This window comes from Panthera uncia, assembly GCF_023721935.1.
Source record: "Panthera uncia isolate 11264 chromosome A1 unlocalized genomic scaffold, Puncia_PCG_1.0 HiC_scaffold_16, whole genome shotgun sequence".
Lineage (NCBI taxonomy): Eukaryota > Metazoa > Chordata > Mammalia > Carnivora > Felidae > Panthera > Panthera uncia.
Window position 1 is genome coordinate 3,793,241 of NW_026057576.1, and position 19,725 is coordinate 3,812,965.

At 40.1% G+C, this 19,725-nt stretch overlaps 1 protein-coding gene across 4 annotated transcripts in view; it reads left to right on the top strand.

The window, feature by feature from the left end:
- SGCG (sarcoglycan gamma) overlaps positions 1 to 19,725 on the top strand; it is a 146,983-nt gene that overhangs the window by 105,647 nt on the left and 21,611 nt on the right. For 3 of the 4 annotated variants that reach the window (XM_049646719.1, XM_049646717.1, XM_049646720.1), the window contains exons 6-7: positions 4,703 to 4,775; positions 19,334 to 19,457. In XM_049646719.1, coding sequence (XP_049502676.1) covers positions 4,703 to 4,775; positions 19,334 to 19,457 — 197 coding nt within the window. The remainder of the gene's footprint in view (positions 1 to 4,702; positions 4,776 to 19,333; positions 19,458 to 19,725) is intronic. The other variant, XM_049646718.1, reaches the window with a different exon arrangement.

Genomic DNA, 19,725 nt, shown 5'->3' on the forward strand with positions numbered 1-19,725 from the left:
CATTTACACAATGTTCTGTGTTAAGCAATTTCCATTTAGGCTATAGTCAGCTATGGAACCGAAGAATTGTTTTTAAATCAGATTTATGGAGGAGATTAAATAATTTCATGAACTCGGTTTGAAATTGATCACGGCCTTTAAACAGTCTTATTTTTCCCCCTAAGAATAGAATTGGTCACCAAGTGACCAAAGTTAGCATGCCCTTTTGTTAACCCAGTTATAGAACATATTACTGGAGCAGCATCAAAAGTTCATCTCAAAAAAATGTTTTATTAGGCTATTGCCAGAACTGACTTCTGGCAAAAAATCTACTTTGATTCCTTGGCAGCGATGTGCTTGGCTGGGCCCATTCCCCAACATTTAGTAAGAAAAACAGGGTCCTATAATGGTATCCAATTTCTCTTGAGGACAGCAAGATTCAGTGATAAGCCAGTTCCGTTTCTTTGCACCTGTTGTGGCTAAGCAGGATTACATGAAGTCAGAAGTGATGGTAGAGAAATACTGCGGTCACTCACAAAGCCACTGAGGATCTGGAGAATAAGATTTCAACAACTGAAAAAGTGGACGTAAACAAAGGTGGTAAATCCAGGTCCCTTAAAAAGACATGAAGACAGATTATCTACAAGATGCTAATAGATCACCATATCCTTTAAGAACATAACCAAGATCTCCAAACACTTGGTAATGAAGCTCTGTGGACATCGGATAACCTGGCCCATCAGTTGACGATCTTTCGGCTGAAAAGAACAAAAGACCCAATTAAATCTGGGTTAAGTGATAAGGACATGTATCATCTTACATGAGAAGTCTGCAGGTTGATTAATTCAGTGGTCCAATAATTTCTGCTCCCGCTTTGCTTTTCTTAGATGTGTTGATATTCCCCTTTTAATCACAGAATGATTCCATCAGTGCTAAACATCACTTCCCAGTACAATGACTTCTCTAAACTCCTGTAGGAAGTTGATGACCTCTTTAAATTACCCTTCCAACCTAAATCCTCATATTAAATGACTTACCTTTCTGTTGAAAGTGGCATTTAGCTGAAATTTATTTTTTTAACCCATTCGAATAGACCTTGTGGGGTTTTTTTTGGGGGGGGGGGGGGGGGGTTGTTTGTTTTTATTTTTGCTTTAGAGAGAGAGAGAGAGAGAGAGAGAGAGAGCACCTAAGCAGGGGAGGGGGCAGAGGGATAGAGAAAGAGAATCCCAAGCAGGCTTCATGCTCAGTGCGGAGCCCGACTCAGGGCTCAGTCATGACCCTGGGATCAAAAACTCAGCCAAAATCAAGAGTTGGACACTCAACCAACTGAGCCACCCAGAAGACCCTAGACTTTGGTCTTTAATGAGGAGTTTTAAACATTTACATTTTGCGGCACCTGCGTGGCTCAGTCAGTTGGGCGTCCGACTTCGGCTCAGGTCATGATCTCGCGGTTTGTGAGTTCGAGCCCCATGTCGGACTCTGTGCTGACAGCTCGGAGCCTGGAGCCTGCTTCAGATTCTGTGTCTCCCTTTCTCTCTGCCCCTCCTCACTCATACTCTGTCTCTTAATAATAAACAACATTAAAAATTTTTTAAAAATAAAACATTTACATTTGTTTTGATAACTGTTCTATTTGGGGTTATCTGTGTGATATTATTTCATGATTTTTATATTTTGATCAACATTTGTTTGGATAACTGTTCTATTTGGGCGTATCTGTGTGATATTATTTCATGATTTTTATATTTTGATCAACATTTGTTTGGATAACTGTTCTATTTGGGCGTATCTGTGTGATATTATTTCATGATTTTTATATTTTAATCAACATTTGTTTGGATAACTGTTCTATTTGGGTGTATCTGTGTGATATTATTTCATGATTTTTATATTTTAGTCAACATTTGTTTGGATAACTGTTCTATTTGGGTGTATCTGTGTGATATTATTTCATGATTTTTATATTGTAATCATATGGAATTTCAGTCTGAAACAAGCCTGGTATAAGGCGAGATACAGAGAAACCAGTTCATGCAAGTACTTGTTGGCCATTATAAGGACTTCGGATTTGTTTTTAATGCAATGGAAAGACATTGAATTGTTTCAAACGGTGCTTTTTGATCTACACATTTTAAGATCAATATAACCTATTACAAGGGAAAATAGATTATTTGGAGGAAAGAGAGGAAATAGTAAGACCATTTAGGAGGATGTCAACTGAACAGGCGGTAGATGCTGGTGACCTGGCTGGGTGGCAGCATTGGCCACTGAAGGACACTAATGACTCCAAATTAAGAACTGACATACAAAGACGTGCCAATGGATCAAACGGGTGGCAGATATTAAGAGAGGGAATCAAAGACCAAAAGATTATATTTGTTTCTGGATGATGGCATTATTCTCTAGATACTGGAGAAGACTGAGGAGGAAAATACATTTTCAAAACAAAGACTAGACAATTAATGTTTTAGATGCGTAAATGTATGGTATGTCTGAAACAGCCAAATGGATATGCCAAGTCAGCTCCTGGATATGTGAGCTATTTAGTGCTCAGAGTTCAAGTCTTGACCAGAGATAGAAATGAGGGCATCATCGGCCAAGTGAGTTCTGAGAGATACCAACATCAGGGCCTGCCAGATAAAGGAAGCATAGCCAGCCAAGGACAGTGTGAGAAGGCAGAGAGTGGTGGGAGAAACGTCACAGGAGCCATTTTCTCGATGCCAAGAGAGGCTGTGTTCCCAGAATTTGGGTCGAGGAAAGATGAGGATGGAAACTGCCATTGAATATGTCATCATGGAGATCATTATTATCTTACCAAGCATTTTCTTTGGAGTATTAAGGCAAAAGGCCGTTCACACTGGTGGCAGGATAGAATGGACCGGAGGCAGTAGAGACACCATGTGAGAGTCTGGCTGTGAAGCCAGTGGAAATCTTTCTTGTTTCTGCACCACTTGTAAAGCTCATTTCAGTCCATAAATACTCAGTGCACATGTGGAATCAATCTTAATAGTTATCAGGGTAGACATAAAAACCTAACTGGTGTCTAGGCATATATCATCCACTGTTTGGGCAGTAGCATTCTTACTGAAATACGTCTGTATTTCTGAACCGAAGGAACCTACAGTAGCCACGGGTAGGGAAGGATGGGGCAGCCTAGAGCAATTTCCCCGTCAGTGTTGGGTCATGTCCATGAACTCTAGAGTTCATGGGTTCTGTGAACTCTTCACCACCATTCCAACTCCTCTTATACCACAGTCTTACTACAGATCTTCATATGAATATCCATTCATCATAAATTATTCTGTGTTCCAGGAGAGAAAGATGGAGTCATCCAAACTATTGACATTTTATAGTGGAAATGACCAGACCATTTACTACATCTAATCTTAGTGATACATTCTTTAAAAATATATAAAGAAAGGATATTAATAAGAAGCTTTGTAAGACTAGGCTTTTTTTTATAAAAATTTTTTTTAATGTTTATTCATTTTTGAGACAGAGAGAGACAGAGCATGAATGGGGGAAGGTCAGAGAGCAAGGGAGACACAGAATCTGAAACAGGCTCCAGGCTCTGAGCTGTCAGCACAGAGCCCGACGCGGGGCTCGAACTCACGGACCGCGAGATCATGACCTGAGCCGAAGTCGGACGCCCAACCGACTGAGCCACCCAGGTGCCCCAAGACTAGGCTTTTTAAATTACTATGCTTCCCTGGGGCGCCTGGGTGGCGCCGTCGGTTAAGCGTCCGACTTCAGCCAGGTCACAATCTCGCGGTCCGTGAGTTTGAGCCCCGCGTCGGGCTCTGGGCTGATGGCTCGGAGCCTGGAGCCTGTTTCCGATTCTGTGTCTCCCTCTCTCTCTGCCCCTCCCCCGTTCATGCTCTGTCTCTCTCTGTCCCAAAAATAAATAAAAAACGTTGAAAAAAAATTAAAAAAAAAAAATAAATAAATAAATTACTATGCTTCCCTTACACAAATGGTTATACAGGATCATACTATACAGAGTTATTTAAATGCATTATTTATATAATGATATTTTATAGTGGAACTTTTTTTCCCAGTTTAAATTAGATTATATGGCCCTAAATAATATGTCCTATCTTCCACAAGAAACAGATGTTACACCAATGATATATTTTTATATCATCTTGTTCGGAATACTTCGTATGAATGCATACATAAGGGAAACATAGTTACACTGAAAATTAACAGAGATTTACTGAGAGTTATTTTATGAAACCATTTACAAAACATCTAGTGTAATGTATGCAAATAGGTCCTGAGGAATGTTACTTTGAGGCCAAATAGTAATAACAGAAGTAAGGTCACACAATTTGTGCATCGACAATTTCGATGATGGAGAAATTAAGGATGATACATACCAGTTGATAGGCTTTATGCCTGCCTTGTACTTATGTCCATTACGATACCCACACATCATTGTAACATGACTAAGTGGTTATATTAGAAAGTAACTGTTACACCCTTAAAGACTAATTGCCGACTTGTAGTTCCTTGTAAAAGAGTGCCCTCTGAGAATAATTTCAGCCCCCTGGAAAAGTTACATCAGTTCCTGTATATTAGTTGCAGTTTCTTGCTTCCATCTGCCCAGATTCAGCAACAAGCTCAAAGTCCACTTGTGCTTTAGTATCTGAACTCCATGTTTCATTTCCTTGATGCTGTTTATCTGACTTCCGTACAAAGTTGCATCTCTGGTTTTGTTTAGGGCCTGAAGGCGCCCTTTTTGAACATTCAGTGGAGACCCCACTCGTCAGAGCCGACCCGTTCCAGGACCTGAGGTAAGAATTCTGTTCACCTTTAAACTCTTTCATGGAAGGTACCTGGATATGTGCTGGAATAATATTTTAGCCGTTATCACCAGCATCTGCCTTATTCCGTTCACCGTCTTTATTCTCATCATGTTCCACTTACCAGCTAGTGGCAACTTGCTAAAAGCCAAGGACACTAAAAAGCGCTACAGATTCCCTACGCTTAATCCGCCCCCAACAGAACACTTACCGCCTTAACCACTTTTAAGCGTGCAGTTCGAAAGTATTAAGTACATTCGCACTGTTGTGCCACCATCACCACCACCCATCTCCAGAATTCTTTTCATTTCGCAAAACTGATACTCTGTGGCGGGTAAACTCCTCCCTATTCTCACCAACCCTGGAAACCACCATCCCGCTTTCTGTCTCCATGAATTTTATGACTCTAGGCACCTCATGCAAGCGGAATCATACAGCATTTGTACTTTGTGACCGGCCCTTTCACTTAGGATAACGTCCTCAACAATGTGTATCTTTACCTAATGTCAGAAGATATACGGTCACCCAGTTCCAGATGCAAAGGGATTCTTCATACGGGGTCTCCGTGTGCCTATGTGTATTTCGCTTTATCACTGCACTACCAGATGACATGTATTCCAATATTATATTTGTATTTTATAACAAAAACACTTTTTTATTTAGTTATTTTTAAAGTTTATTTATTTTGAGAGAGAGAGAGAGAGAGAGCGTGCGCACACGAGCAGGGGAGGGGCAGAGAGAGGGAAAAGACAAAATCCCAAGCAGGCTCCATGATGCCAGTGTAGAGCCCAATGCGGGGCTTGAACTCATGAACAGGAGATCATGACCTGAGCCGAGGTCAAGATTCAGATGTTTAACCTACTGAGCCACCCAGGCACCCCCAAATACTATTTTTTAAAACAAATGTCTAAAGTCTAAGGCATTGCTCAAAATTATATTCAAATATATCTCTGAAATATACATGTGTAAATATCACAAATTTAAATTTTGATATTTGCTCAAATGATAGTCATAGAAGGGTGACAATTACTATTTAAGAAAAAAGATAATTAGTTTGTATTTAAACTAGATTTGCATTTCTTATAGCCAAATCATTTGAACTTGAAATAAAGGCAGAACAATTAACATCCTAATATATTATGTATTATAGAAGAAATAAAGTACAGTCCGGCTTTACACCGAGAAGCCTTGTGACCTTGGCCAAACCTTTTGAAACTATTTTTTCTCATTTATAAAATGCTGGTAGTAATACATATCTCAAAGGATTCTGGGAAAGATTTAATAAGCTGTTAGGTTAAGAGTATTTTGTAAACTGGAAGTTGAAGACACATAATCATTTTTATTATCAGTATTATACCAAGTGAATAATCACACTAAATGGAATAAAAGGAAATTAAGCATTTCTCTTATCTTTAATGCCTAATTAAATATTAGTCAAAAGCAAGTGAGAGTTTAATTTATCTTACCCACTTAGAGAACATTTGCAGCATGAAAATAAATTGTGACTCTAATTACGTGAGAACAATTTCATTAATTTTGATAAAGGGTCATAAGATCAATATTACAGAATTATTATAGTTAGGAAAGAAGAACATTTCACTTTTCTAGGATACAAAAGTGATGCAATATCTTTAAAACATAATCCCATTAAAACCATTTTGAAATTATAAAATCATACAAATTGCAGAGATACCAAACTCCTTTTTGAACTAAATGTCACTGTTTTAAAAGATACAGCGCTTGAAATTAAACCATTCATCTTATGTTGTCCATCAGGATATAAATCTGCCTGTTCTACAGCAGACCCTTGCTAAAAAAGAAATGGCAGACAAGTATCCTCTTGCTTTCTGAAACGTGACATACTGCGGGACGTCACATAACCCAGGCATTATAACCAAATTGACTGAGGAAATAACGAACTTGTAAGAATTCCTGGAGGAATGGGGTGAAGCTAGAAGGTATCAGCTAACATGCCCTGAATGTCACGCATCTGTGCTCCATGCTGTCTCAAAGTTTATCTCATTTCATCATCAACTCGACCCTAAAAAATTATCAGCTTCATCCCCATTTTATAAAACAGAAAGACTGAGATTAAGATAGCAGCGTGTTCTAAGCAAAGATTAAAGAGTGTCCAAAAGATCATCCAAATTCAGCTCTGACCCCAAAGCCCACGTGCACTGACTAGATTGTCTCCACCAGCTAAGTGGACCCCTGAGTGGTTTATCCTTTGATTTACAGCCAGACTCCACTAATCGATTAGATGATAGTCATATTTTCTTCTGTAAATCCTTACTATAAACCTCCCACTTTTTCTTTCTGAGTCCAGTACCATTACTATTCTTGGCCCAAGTACAGTGAAAATGATTCTAGAATATCCCGAAAGGAAAGAATGTGGATTTTGTAGGGCTGAGATCATAATGCATTTGCAAATATATCTCTGAAATATACATGTATAAATATCACAAACTTAAATTTTGATATTTGCTCAAATGATAGTCATAGAAGGGTGACAATTACTATTTAAGAAAAAAGATAATTAATTTGTATTTAAACTAGATTTGCATCTCTTATAGCAAAATCAGTCACAAGAACAATATGAACTCTGACATGCTGCCTTCATTTTGACTTGCTGTTCATTCATATGTTATGTAATTCATTGTTTTTTTTTAATTTTTTTTAACGTTTATTTATTTTTGAGACAGAGAGAGACAGAGCATGAGCAGGGGAGGGGCAGAGAGAGAGGGAGACACAGAATCGGAAGCAGGCTCCGGGCTCCGAGCGGTCGGCACAGAGCCCGACGCGGGGCTCGAACTCACGGACCGCGAGATCATGACCTGAGCCGAAGTCGGACGCTCAACCGACCCAGCCACCCAGGCGCCCCAGAATTCATTGTTTTTTTAAAAAATTGAGCAAAAATGTACCAGACGTGTTTTTGTGCCAGGGTAGATGCTAGTTCTGCACTGATAAAAGGCATGGTTCCTGCTCTTCATGATTTTAAAGTCTGTTGGGAAGTGAAATAGGCAAACAAGTTAGAACAGTATAGTTCCTTGCTCTGATGAAAGTCCAAAATATAGTGAGGGCATAGGAGAAAAAGCTCAAAACCTTCCCGGGGTTAGCTGAGATGATGTCACAGGGAAGGAAGCATTTGAACTGAAACTTAAGGAATCAGGAAACATTAACATCACAGGGTAAACTCTGCAACCCAATAGGGATGTGATGGCAATTGACTAAGTGACTATTTGTAAATTGCTGGAAACAATGCCTAGCACCTGGCCAGTAATACAGGTGTGTCTTCATTAGCTAAAGTAAAAGGAGAGGACGCGGAAACATTTGCTCCTGTTTCAAACACTTGTAAATACGAGTTTACTTCTAAATAAATAAATAAATAAATAGGAAGGAAGGCAAGGAAGGCAAGGAAGGCAAGGAAGGGGAGAGGGAGGGAGGAAGGAAATAAATACTTATAAATCTATATTGTAGACTTATAAACATTGTTCAGCTAGAAAGCGAGACAAGCTCATCCTTAGGTCTCAGTAACAAAGAGGAAATTCATTGTACTGCTAGAGAATCAGGATCCCATCGAGATGGGGGGCCGGGACCTTAACGTATTATGGGACAGGATGCCAAGCCACAGCCTAGTGTGTGTGAAATGCTCAGGCTGAGACGCCCTGTACACCCTGGTCTCCCATAGAAGTTATTGTAGAAAATGTGCCTGGTAGTCTAAAGATGCTGCGACTTGGGCCCTGGGTTGGGTGACCCAAAAGAAATCAGGAACTACAGGCCTTTGCTTGGCCAAGACAGGGGGACTATATCCACACTGCCTCATAAGATCTCAGAGCTGGAAAATTAATGTTAAAAACTGCACTGAAGTCCAACTACTTTGAAGAAAGTATCCCATTACCCATGACATAAAAACACCTATGGAAGACAGTCATTGCCGAAGATGCGTTTACTACAATAATAATAATGCAAAGACATAGAATTAGCAGCCTCTACAAGTTACCCCCTGAAACTCTAAGTAAGGGAGCAAAGTGAGAGATTTTTAAAAGATATGAATAAAGGGCTCAAAGAGAAAAAAATGTATTCTTTAAAAAAAATTTTTTTAATGTTTATTTTTAGTTTTTGAGAGAACAGACGGGGGAGGTCAGAGAGAGAGGGAGACAGGATCTGAAGGGGGCTCTGTGCTGAGAGCGGAGAGCCCATCAGGGGAATTCACAAACCACAAGATCATGACCTGAGCCGAAGTCGGAGGCCTCACCGACTGAGCCACCCAGGTGCCCTCAAAGAGACCAAAATTTTGAATACAAGGTTAGGCAATGTCACAGTCGTATGAAAATGGCAGATTTGAAAAATAACAATAGAAATTCTAGAAGTGAGAGATCAGGTAATTAAATTCCGTGTCACCCAGCAGTTGGTTCCTCATCTCATTCTGCAATAAAAGAAGTCAGGATTCTTTGAAGAAATGGCTCATTCTAGGACGGGGGCAACGAATGCAGAAGATGAATTTGGAACATTTTGCAGTGCCAGCGAATGAGCTATGCTCAAAAATCAAAACAGCGAGGGCACATCAAGAAGACCCAGGAGCCAAATGAACGAGCTCCCGATCGAAGGACTCCCAGTCACAGCTGGACAATTTAAGCAAAAAAAAAAAATCTTAGCATATTGAATTGTAACCAAAGGAGGTCGATATCGAATCTCCGTGATTTTTCGTTTCCATCAAATACACTGTAAAGTGATGAGTGTTATTTCAGAATGACGGTGTGTATAATATGCAGAAATGGTATCTTTTGTAAATACTTAAACTTCTGAAAAACACAACGTTAACTTAAAACTGTGTAACGGGCGCGTAGTTTTTCAGCTATCTTTTAGGATGGAGAGCCCTGCTCTGAGTTGTCTATTCCACCAAGTTTTACAAAGCGTGGGTTTGGGATGTGAACATACTGAACTTTGCCAAACCTGGCCAGTGTGCCTCTCAACGTGCCTGATCTGATTTATTGCTCCGCGAGCAGTGTAAGGGTCTGTCTTTCCTCACCTTTTTACCTGTATTTTGCACTGTCAGACTTGATGATCTGTTTCATGTTATCTTGTGTTATTTTACTTTTCATTTCCCTAGGGACTAGTGTGGTTCAGCATCTTTCACATTTTTATTTTGTTATTTAAATACTCAGCCTTCTCTTCAGATCTTATAAATCGTTCCCTTTTTATTTAAGGCTGCTTCTCCTGGAACGGCCTTCCATCTCCTTTGCTTCTTTAATGACTCTTTAAAATGGATTTGTAGAGGGGCGCCCGGGTGTCTCAGTCAGTTAAGCGTCCGACTTCGGCTCAGGCCATGATCTCATAGTTCATGGGTTTGAGCCCCGCGTCGGGCTTTGTGCTGACAGCTCAGAGTCTGGAGCCTGCTTGGGATTCTGTGTCTCCCTCCCTCCCTCTCTCTCTCTCTGCCCCTCCCCTGCTCGTGCTCCGTCTCTCTCTCTCTCTCTCTCTCAAAATAAACATTAAAACAAAATTTTAGTGGATTTGTAGGGATTAAAGTATAATATAAAATATTCTGAATATTAACATTTTTCCTGTTAACATTCTATTTTTAATGTTTATACACTCAAATTTATTTATAATTTCATTCATTACATCTGGATTTTAAGACATAATTTGAAACTTTCCTTACAGAAAGAGGAAGTCAGGCATGTTGCTTATCTGGTTTTGCCTTTTACATTACGATACATTTTAGATCCCTGATGCCTTTAGAGTTTATTCCTGTATCAGGTATCAGGTGTGAAGCATGGGTCTAATTTTATCTTTTCCAGTCATCCAGCCACCGGAGCCAGCAACTAGATTATCTATTAGAAATTCCACCTTTGTCACTACGATTTGAAATAAAACCTTTATCATCTATTAAATTTCCCTATGCACGTGGGTCTGTTTGTGTATTTTCTGTTCTGTTCCCCTAGTCTTCCTGTTCAGGTCCTAGTCCCAACCTTGTTAAATAGGGTATAAAGTTTATTTTATTTTATTTTATTAAGTTTATTTATTTATTTTGAGTTGGGGAGAAGCAAAGAGAAGGAGAGAGAGAATCCCAAGTAGGATCCATATGGGCAGCACGGAGCCTGATATGGGGCTCGAACCCACAAACCATGAGATCATGACCTGAGCCGAAACCAAGATTTGGACGCTTAACCAGCTGAGCCATGCACGTGCCCCTATAAAATATAGTTTAATGTCTGGTAGGACTAGTCTCTCTCTCTCTCTCTGTCTCTCTCTCTGTCTCTCTCTCTCTCTCTCTGTCACACACATGCACACATACCCTTGTAGCTTTCAATATTTCTCTGCCAGTTCTTGCTTATTTTTCCGAACTTGAGCATTAACTTATCTAGTTCAAGAAAAGCATATTCTTTTATTAGGATTATCTTAAATTCATAAATTAACTTGGGGAAAACTGACATCTTTATGTCATTATTTACCCGAAAAACATGGGATGTCTTTCCATTTGTTGAAATCCATTTTTGCCCTTTCAGGAATACTTAAAAGTTTTCCTTATGTATGTTTTTCACATTTCTTGGAAGTTTACCGCTAAGCTCAGCACCCGGGTGGCTCAGTTGAGTATCCAACTTCGGCTCGGGTCATGACCTCAGTTTGTGAGTTCAAGCCCCACATCTGGCTCTCTGCTGTCAGCACAAAGCCAGCTTCAGACCCTCTGTCTCCCTCTCTCTGCCCCTCCCCTTCTCGCTCACTCTCTCTCTCCCTCTCTCTCAGAAATAAAGATTTTCTTTTAAAAAGTTTACCCCTAAGCTCACCTTTGTCGCGATTATATCCCCTAACAAGTTACCACTGTGGGTATGAAAGCTACTGATTGCCGTGTGATAATTTTATATAAACAACCTTACCAAACTTTTTATTCTTTGAGTCAGTTTTATGTTGGCTCATTAGGGTTTTCAGGTACGCTGTCCTATCATCTGCAGATAAATATACTATTACGCCTTCTTTTCCAACTCTGTGTCTCCGATTGGTTTCTGATGTCTTATCCCGTGTCCCAGCACTGTTAGCGCCACATGAGAAAGAAGTGGACGTAGCGTAATCCTTGCCTTTTCCCAGTCTGAATGCAGATGCCCCCGGTGTTCCCCCATGAAGACGATGTGAATACGTATTTTATAAAGCAAATAAATACCAGTTTCTATTTTGTGTTGAATGGCTGTTAGACTTTGTCAAAGACTCTTTAGCCCTTGTGGAGATGGCCATGTGTATGTGTTCTTTAGATGTGTTAATACAGTGTATCATGTTCATGGGTTTTCTCATACCACACCAATCTTGCATTCATGGAATCAATTCTACTTGGTCACGGTATATTCTTGTCTTAAGTTGGTGTTCAATTCCACCTGCCAATATTCTATCTAGAACCTTCACGCTCATATACGCTTAGTGATGTCAGTCTGTAACTTTCTTGTTTGTGTGCTATTTTCGTAAGGTTTAGGTAACAATGTTATCCATGCTTTTCAAGAATGGGGAGGGGCGCCTGGGTGGCGCAGTCGGTTAAGCGTCCGACTTCAGCCAGGTCACGATCTCGCGGTCCGTGAGTTCGAGCCCCGCGTCGGGCTCTGGGCTGACGGCTCGGAGCCTGGAGCCTGTTTCCGATTCTGTGTCTCCCTCTCTCTCTACCCCTCCCCCGTTCATGCTCTGTCTCTCTCTGTCCCAAAAATAAATAAAAAACGTTGAAAAAAAAAAAAAAAAGAATGGGGAAGATTTCCCTTATTTTCAGTGTTCTGGAATGATTTGTTGACAATTGGGATGCTCTGATCTCTGAAGGTTTTTGGTGGAATTCTCCCTGGAACCATATGGGCCTGATTAATTTTTTAAATATAATTCCTTAAGAGTGCAATTCTTCTTGAGGCGCCTGGGTGGCTCAGTCAGGTAAGCGTCTGACTTCAGCTCAGGTCATGTCACCGGTTGTGAGTTCGAGTCCCGTGTCGGGCTTTGTGCTGACAGCTCGGAGCCTGCAGCCCGCTTCGGATTCTGTGTCTCCCTCTCTCTCTGCCCCTTCCTCGCTCCTGCTCTGTCTGTCTGTCTGTCTCTCTCTCTCTCTCAAAGATAAATGAATATTAAAAATTAAAAAAAAAAAAGCTTCCAGCTTCAGCTCAGGTCATGATCTCACAGTTTGTGGGTTCGAGCCCTGTGTCGGGCTCTGTGCTGACAGCTCAGATCCTGGAGCCTGCTTTCGATTCTTTGTCTCTGTCTCTCTGCCCCTCCCTCACTCCTTCTCTGTCTCTCTCTGTCAAGAGTAAATAAACATTAAAAAAATAGTGCAATCCTTCTTTAACTGATTTTTTTTTTAATTTTTAACACGTATTTATTTTTTGAGAGACAAGAGGGAGTGCGAGCGGGGTAGGGGCAGAGAGAGAGGGAGACACAGAATCTAAAGCAGGTTCCAGGCTCTGAGCTGTCAACACAGAGCCTGATGTGGGGCTCGAACTCATGAACCATGAGATAGTTACCTGAGCCAAAGTCGAATGCTTAACCGACTGAGCCACCCAGGCACCCCTAATTCTTCTTCTTGGAGAAATTTGTCTGTTTAAACCTTTACCTTTATAAGGGTCAGTTTTGATCAACTGTTTTTGCCTAGATAATTATTAATGTATTCTTGGTTTTCACATATATTTGCATATGGTCTGAAAGTGTTATCTTGGGAATATTTTAATTCCTTCTCTTTCAGTGTTTTTTGAAACAACTCATTGATAACAAATCACTGTCTACAAATGCATGATTAACAAATGAAGCATTGAATTGATCTCACCCAGCTTGCATAATCGCATTCCTCATCCCAAATATTTATTTTTCATTTATCACAGGTTACTATTCCAAGTCTACTTAAATACTGAAAGTAATTTGTGCCTCATGGTAATTGGCAGTTTATGGTGTGGCTCGTTTTCCTTAATTCTAGAAATTCCAAGAAAAAAGAAAAAGTCATAAAATATCAAAACAAAACATAGTACATTTAGTCAACTCAACAAGTGGAAACAGTTTAAAGAATTGAAAGTTTCATCCAATAACAGGGGGTCTGCCTGGCCGGCTCAGTCAGTGAAGCCTATGACTCTGCACCTTGGAGGTGGGGGTTCCAGCAGTACATTGGGTGTAGAGATTACTTAAAAAATAAAATCTTAAAAAAAAAAAAAAAAAAGTTTCATCCAGGAACAGAATAGTGAAAATAAACCCTTAGGAACTTGAGTGTATTGGAAAACACCGTTTGGGCATTAGGAAGGGAACGAATTCTTTCACAACCACGTTTGCTTTTCAGATTTAGGTCTTTGATCCAACCAGATTTGTTTTTCGTGTGGGGTATATCTTATGTTTCAGTTTCTCAAATTTCTGGATTTGAGATTTAACCCCCTACCTACGGTAAGGTCCCTAACTTTTAATAGGGGAATTAACCATTTATATTGATCGTTATCACTGACATACTTGACATATTTCTGTGGTATTATGTCGTATTTACTGTGCTTGTTCATTTCATTTTTTCTTCTTACTGACCTTTGGTTAGATCAAGAAGCTTTTCCTTATTTTCCCTCTGGTATTTTCCTCTACTGGTTCCGTTTTTATTCTTTTAATGATTACCCTTTATATTTTACATGCATGGAGATAAATTAATACTTTCTGATGAAGTTTAAGTGATTATCATTCTCTTCCCAAATTATAAAAAAAAAAAATTTAAGTTATCCCCATCTTGTTTCCACTTTGCTTTTACTCATATCTCCGTTTTCTGTTTTTCAAGCAATACCTATTCAGCTTTACCCACACAGTGTGTTGATTATTCTAATGTCCACCATTAGATGGTGCTTGCAAAGTACTCTTTTTGCAAAATACTGCTTCTTGCAAAATACTCTTTTCCTCTGGTTTTAGGTCCTAGAAGTACTGTATAGATAGTAAACGTTTCCCTCTGGGCCTGAAATGTCTAGTCTCTTCATAGTGGAATGGTAGTTAAGCTGGGATAGATTTTTAGGCTGACGGTACATTTTCATCAGCATTCTCGAGATATTATTCATTACTTTTGGGTCTTTGGTGAGCAACTTCATTCTGAATATTTCTCATTAATCTCACAGTTTTGCAGTTTTACCGCCAAGTGTCTGGGTGCCGGGTATGTCTTAATTCATACTTGGGTATTAGGTTGCCACTTCAATGTTAGGAACTCTTGTTATTTGTGAATTCTGGAAAGTGATTAACCGTGACCTCATCATTTCTGTGTCTTCTCATTCTCCAGAGTACAGGCGTTCTTAACTTGTGGTCTGTGGATCCCCTGGGTATCCAAGAATAGAATTTAGCGGGCTAATGATTTTGAACGTGAAAAAGAAATCCTTCATTTTCGCTGACCTCCAATTCACATTTTGCATTCCTTCAGCTATAAATGAGAGGCAACAAACCACAACAGTATCAGCAGTTTCTTTGACTTTTTCATCTGTAGAAGCCAGAGGTACCTCAGTATCACGTAAAGGTTATAGCTAGTATCACAGAATACGTTACACACTCTTCCCTGCTTTGAAATTACACTAGTTGTAAGACCTCTGACCAGATCTTATTTAATACATTACTAAACAAGCTCATAAACTGCTGTATCACCCACTGAAAGATATTTTTACATTTGTATTTAAAAGTCATTAGTTCCCTTTGAAATTCTATGTGCTTTATTTTATGCATTGAAAAACATTAAACTTCTATTCTAGATTTTACATTTCTCGTTTTTCCACTGAATTACCAAAGCCACATTACAACATCCTATTCTCTTTTCATATGTGGCACGCCTCCCATTTAGTCTGCCAGAAGACTTCAATTTTTTTATTTCATGAATTTCTACTTACTTGGTTTTCATTTTTTTTTAAGTTTCACTTATTAAGTTTTGTGTGTGTGAGCGAGAGAGGCAGAGGAAGTGACAGAGAATCCTAAGCAGGCTCCGTGCTGGGAGCGTGGAGCCTGACTGGGGGCTCGATCTCACAAACCGTGAGATCATACACAAAACCAAAATCAAGAGTCGTTCGCCCAGCCAGCTAAGCCGCCCAGGCGCACCTGCTTACCTGGTTTTTAAGTATTTCTTTTTCTACTCTGGTCTTGTTCTGTGAGCATTGATTTATCTCTTTGGATGCCCTGAACTTAGTTACGTGTTAGTCCCTTTCTGACTGATCTGTTATCTCTAGTTCCTCATGTTGAGAGATTTGCCCATGTGGTTTGGCAATTCTGGGCGTTCATGCCCTTTGGCTCTTCATCTGGGAGAAGCGGTCGGGGAGACCCTTCCATTTGCCTTTCATGTCTGTTTCACTTTCACTTCTGCCAGGGCCCTGCAGGGGGCACTGTTCTGAAGCCAGGGTTTATAAGTATTTCTCAGGTTGGGCTCCTGCAAGGCCTGAACAGTGTGTGCGTTTGGGTTCTACACTAATGCATGACTGAAGACTCTGCTCACATCCCCGAAAGGAGCAGCCTGCTTTAGGGTTGTTACCATGCTGCGTTTCACCTCCCATCTGTGTGCCCAGAGCCCGTTTCCAAACACCTCTGTCCTGCCCCCCCTACCCCCTTCCTGTAGTTGGCCACATCTCCTTCCTTGTAGAGATTTAAAATACCAGTCCACATGGCATTAGTCTGCCCAGTACCTCCAGGGCTCTGGCATTTCAACTCCCACTCATCACTCTAGGAGTTTCTTGTGTTTCTGGCACAATGAAAATGCCCTTTGTTTTTTATGCCTAGTACGTGTTTTAATGTATTTTGTTTTCCCATTGTATTTTAGCCAGCATTTATGTGTAAGTGGGCACTGAGAGGAGAGCTCTGAGCTGCTTATCTGTCTTGAGCAGACTTAATAGATTTGTCTGTAAAACATAGCTGGAATCGGGTCATTCCTCTGCTTACAGCCTTTCATCTGCTTGAATGTTAGACTCCTAAAGGCAGGAAGCTTGTCTGCCTTGTTTGCTACTGTTTTTCTACAAACCTAGAACAGCACATAATAGCACTTCATAAATAAGGGTGAAATGAATTAAATGCATTTTCCCCCACCACGTTTAGGTTAAAGACGAACACAGTGAACAGGGCCTAGTGGTCGGCATGGTCTGCCAGGGGACACAATCTAGCCCTTGCATGATTTGGCCAGTGCTGCCTCAAGGCCAGCTTTTCTTGTCAGTTTGCGTTTATGCTCCCTGCTCCCTCATCCTCTTTGCAAAATTTGGACTTAATGGGAGCCTGAAAGGGCTTGAAATCAAAACATTATCCATACATTTCAATAACTTTTCCCCTTTGTTTGGTACTAACATGACATGAGCAAGAAATATTATAATCAGATGTGATTGACCAGTTACATGCCCTAAACTCAAAAATGAATACGGGCCAAAGTTTGGGAAGTTACTGAATTCTGTGTGTCTTTACTTAAAAAGGAACACAGCTTAAAACTCACCTGCTTTAACAATCACATTATCTTAATTAATTGTATTTTTATAACCCGAATTGTGTGTGAGCATGTTTGTGTATTTACACACACAGCTTATTTACTTAGTGTATTTCTGGAGCAGTGTTCAAAACTTTTTGTTCCTCGTGTAAGTCACGAGTAAATATGTTTTTTGAATGTTTATTTATTTGAGAGAGTGGGGGAGGGGCAGAGAGAGAATCCCAAGCAGGCTCTGGGCTGTCAGTGCAAAGCCCAGCACAGGGCTCGATCCCACAAACTATGAGATTATGACCTGAGCTGAAATCAAGAGCCGGACACTCAACTGACAGCCACCCAGGCACCCCCGGCCATGAGTAAATGTTTATATGTTCATATTTGAAGAACGGGCTCGATATCTAACCGGCAAACTAAAATATAACAAAAGAGAAAAAAACAAGTTCTTTTATATCTGACTGTTGCTCAGTGTGTTTTTGGAAATGTGTACTTCAGAGCTGTCTAATCACAGCCTTTTTTGGTAAAATGTGTCTTAACTTGTGCTGAACTGATACATTTCATCTGCAAGGTTAGAAGTGATGCAAAGGGGAAGAAATTTGCTATTCCAGAAACACCGTATTATAACCTGGCTAAGAACTAGTGATTGGTCCTGCTGGAGTCATTTTGTGGTTTGATGACTGATCTTGAAACACACTTGCCTTCACTAGGGTCTTCAAGATCACCAGTGGTTTGCCTGAAAGGGACCAGACCTCTGCAAGTTGCTTCCATGCTTTTCTCCCTTCCTTTCCTTCCCCATCCCCCCTCCCTTTCTTTCTATCAATCCAGGCAGGAAAAATGTAGATAATTAGCAGATGGCAAAGTGGCAAAATGGGCAGGCGATCAACAGACCAAATCATCTGGATATATCTAAGTGTTACCCCATAACCTAAGCTTAACATAATTTGACCAATACATTCCATACATATCTCTTAAGTGTTTTCTTGTACTCAATGTAAATATAAATTTCAAAATACATAACATCAAATTTTTCATATTGAGATGTACATAAAAAAAAAAAAACGAACCTTTGTTTTCTGTAACAAAGAGTGGTAGACAAAAAACTTGCCAACTGAAGGTAGCAGTTCCTCTGAGTCAAAGGTCTATGGGGTAAATATTCAATCAGTTCAAATGAGAATTAACAATCTAGATACTTCTGTCCTCTGGAGCTGCTCCCTTTGTCTCCCCTGCCCATGCCTACCCTAATCTTACCCTGCCGTGGGTGGATGACAGACCTGTACCCTGTATCCTGTTCCACTTCTTACTGAAGTGGAAAATGTTTACATTTCAGTCAAATCAGCCTTTCAGACTTTGGGGTTGGGTTGCCTTAGGTTGGGTTGGGCGTTGCCTTGGGTTGAACCTTTCAAGTGATGATGGTGTGCCATCTGGTGGAAATTTAGTGTTTTTTCAGGCAGAGGCAAATGGAATTTCTCTGATCCATATATTCCCCGGCTCTGTATCTATGTTTGACTTAGTCCCAAGGAGATTCTGATAGATTTTACAAAAACAAAGCCAGCTGAGGCCAGCCTCCATCCTGCCAGTATATCAACTCTACCAGTTCATTTCTTTCCCAAAAGAAATCTTTGCATTTGTAACCCTCCTAAGCTTTAAAAAAAAAAAAAAGCAAACAAAACCTCAAGGCTAAACATGCATTCTATTTTATGAACAGGTGGCAAATGAACATGTTATCCTTCCTTAAATCTGTCTTTTTCCCCAAACAAGTTTGAGTTTTCACTAAAACGAAAGCTTTACAGAGTTTTCACAAGTAGCATTTTCTTTTGGTGTGTAATATGCAGGGTGCTTAACCCTGCCATCTGAAACTACTACGTAGGGGTAGGGCTGTCTAATGTTTTATCCATTTTTAGAGGATACTGATTTCGTAGACTCTCACTGATGGGAAGTTAATTTCCTTACTGAAACTAACACATTATTTCTGGATTGGTCAATAAGGCGTATACACTCTAGTGGCATTCAAGCACGACACGATGGTGCTTTATACTTTATTAGTTATATTTTCATGCAACACCATTCAGTCAGTGAGGGATTCCTGGGGAATTATTTTTAATACTGTTTTTTTTTTTTTGTTTGTGTGTTTGTTTGTTTCTTTACCTCATTTCAGATTAGAGTCTCCCACACGGAGTCTAAGCATGGATGCCCCAAAGGGTGTTCATATTAAAGCTCATGCTGGGAAAATCGAGGCCCTTTCTCAAATGGATATCGTTTTCCAAAGTAGTGATGGAATGGTGAGTTCAGTGCGCCAGCTCCTGTTGTGTATTTCCTGGTGATCCTCACATCCATTAAGGTATCGTTAAATTTATGGCCGTCTGTAAACCCACTGAAAAGAAGGCAAGAGACAATCGTGCATTTCAAGAAGAGCCAAGAACGGTTAGAGTTATTCTGTACTGGATCCAGACAGTATTCTTTGCCTGGTATCTGTGCTGTCCAGTCTCTTGTTATTTTCATCTGGGAAAGAATACTGCAGATTTTCCAAGCCACTTCCTGTGGATGCAG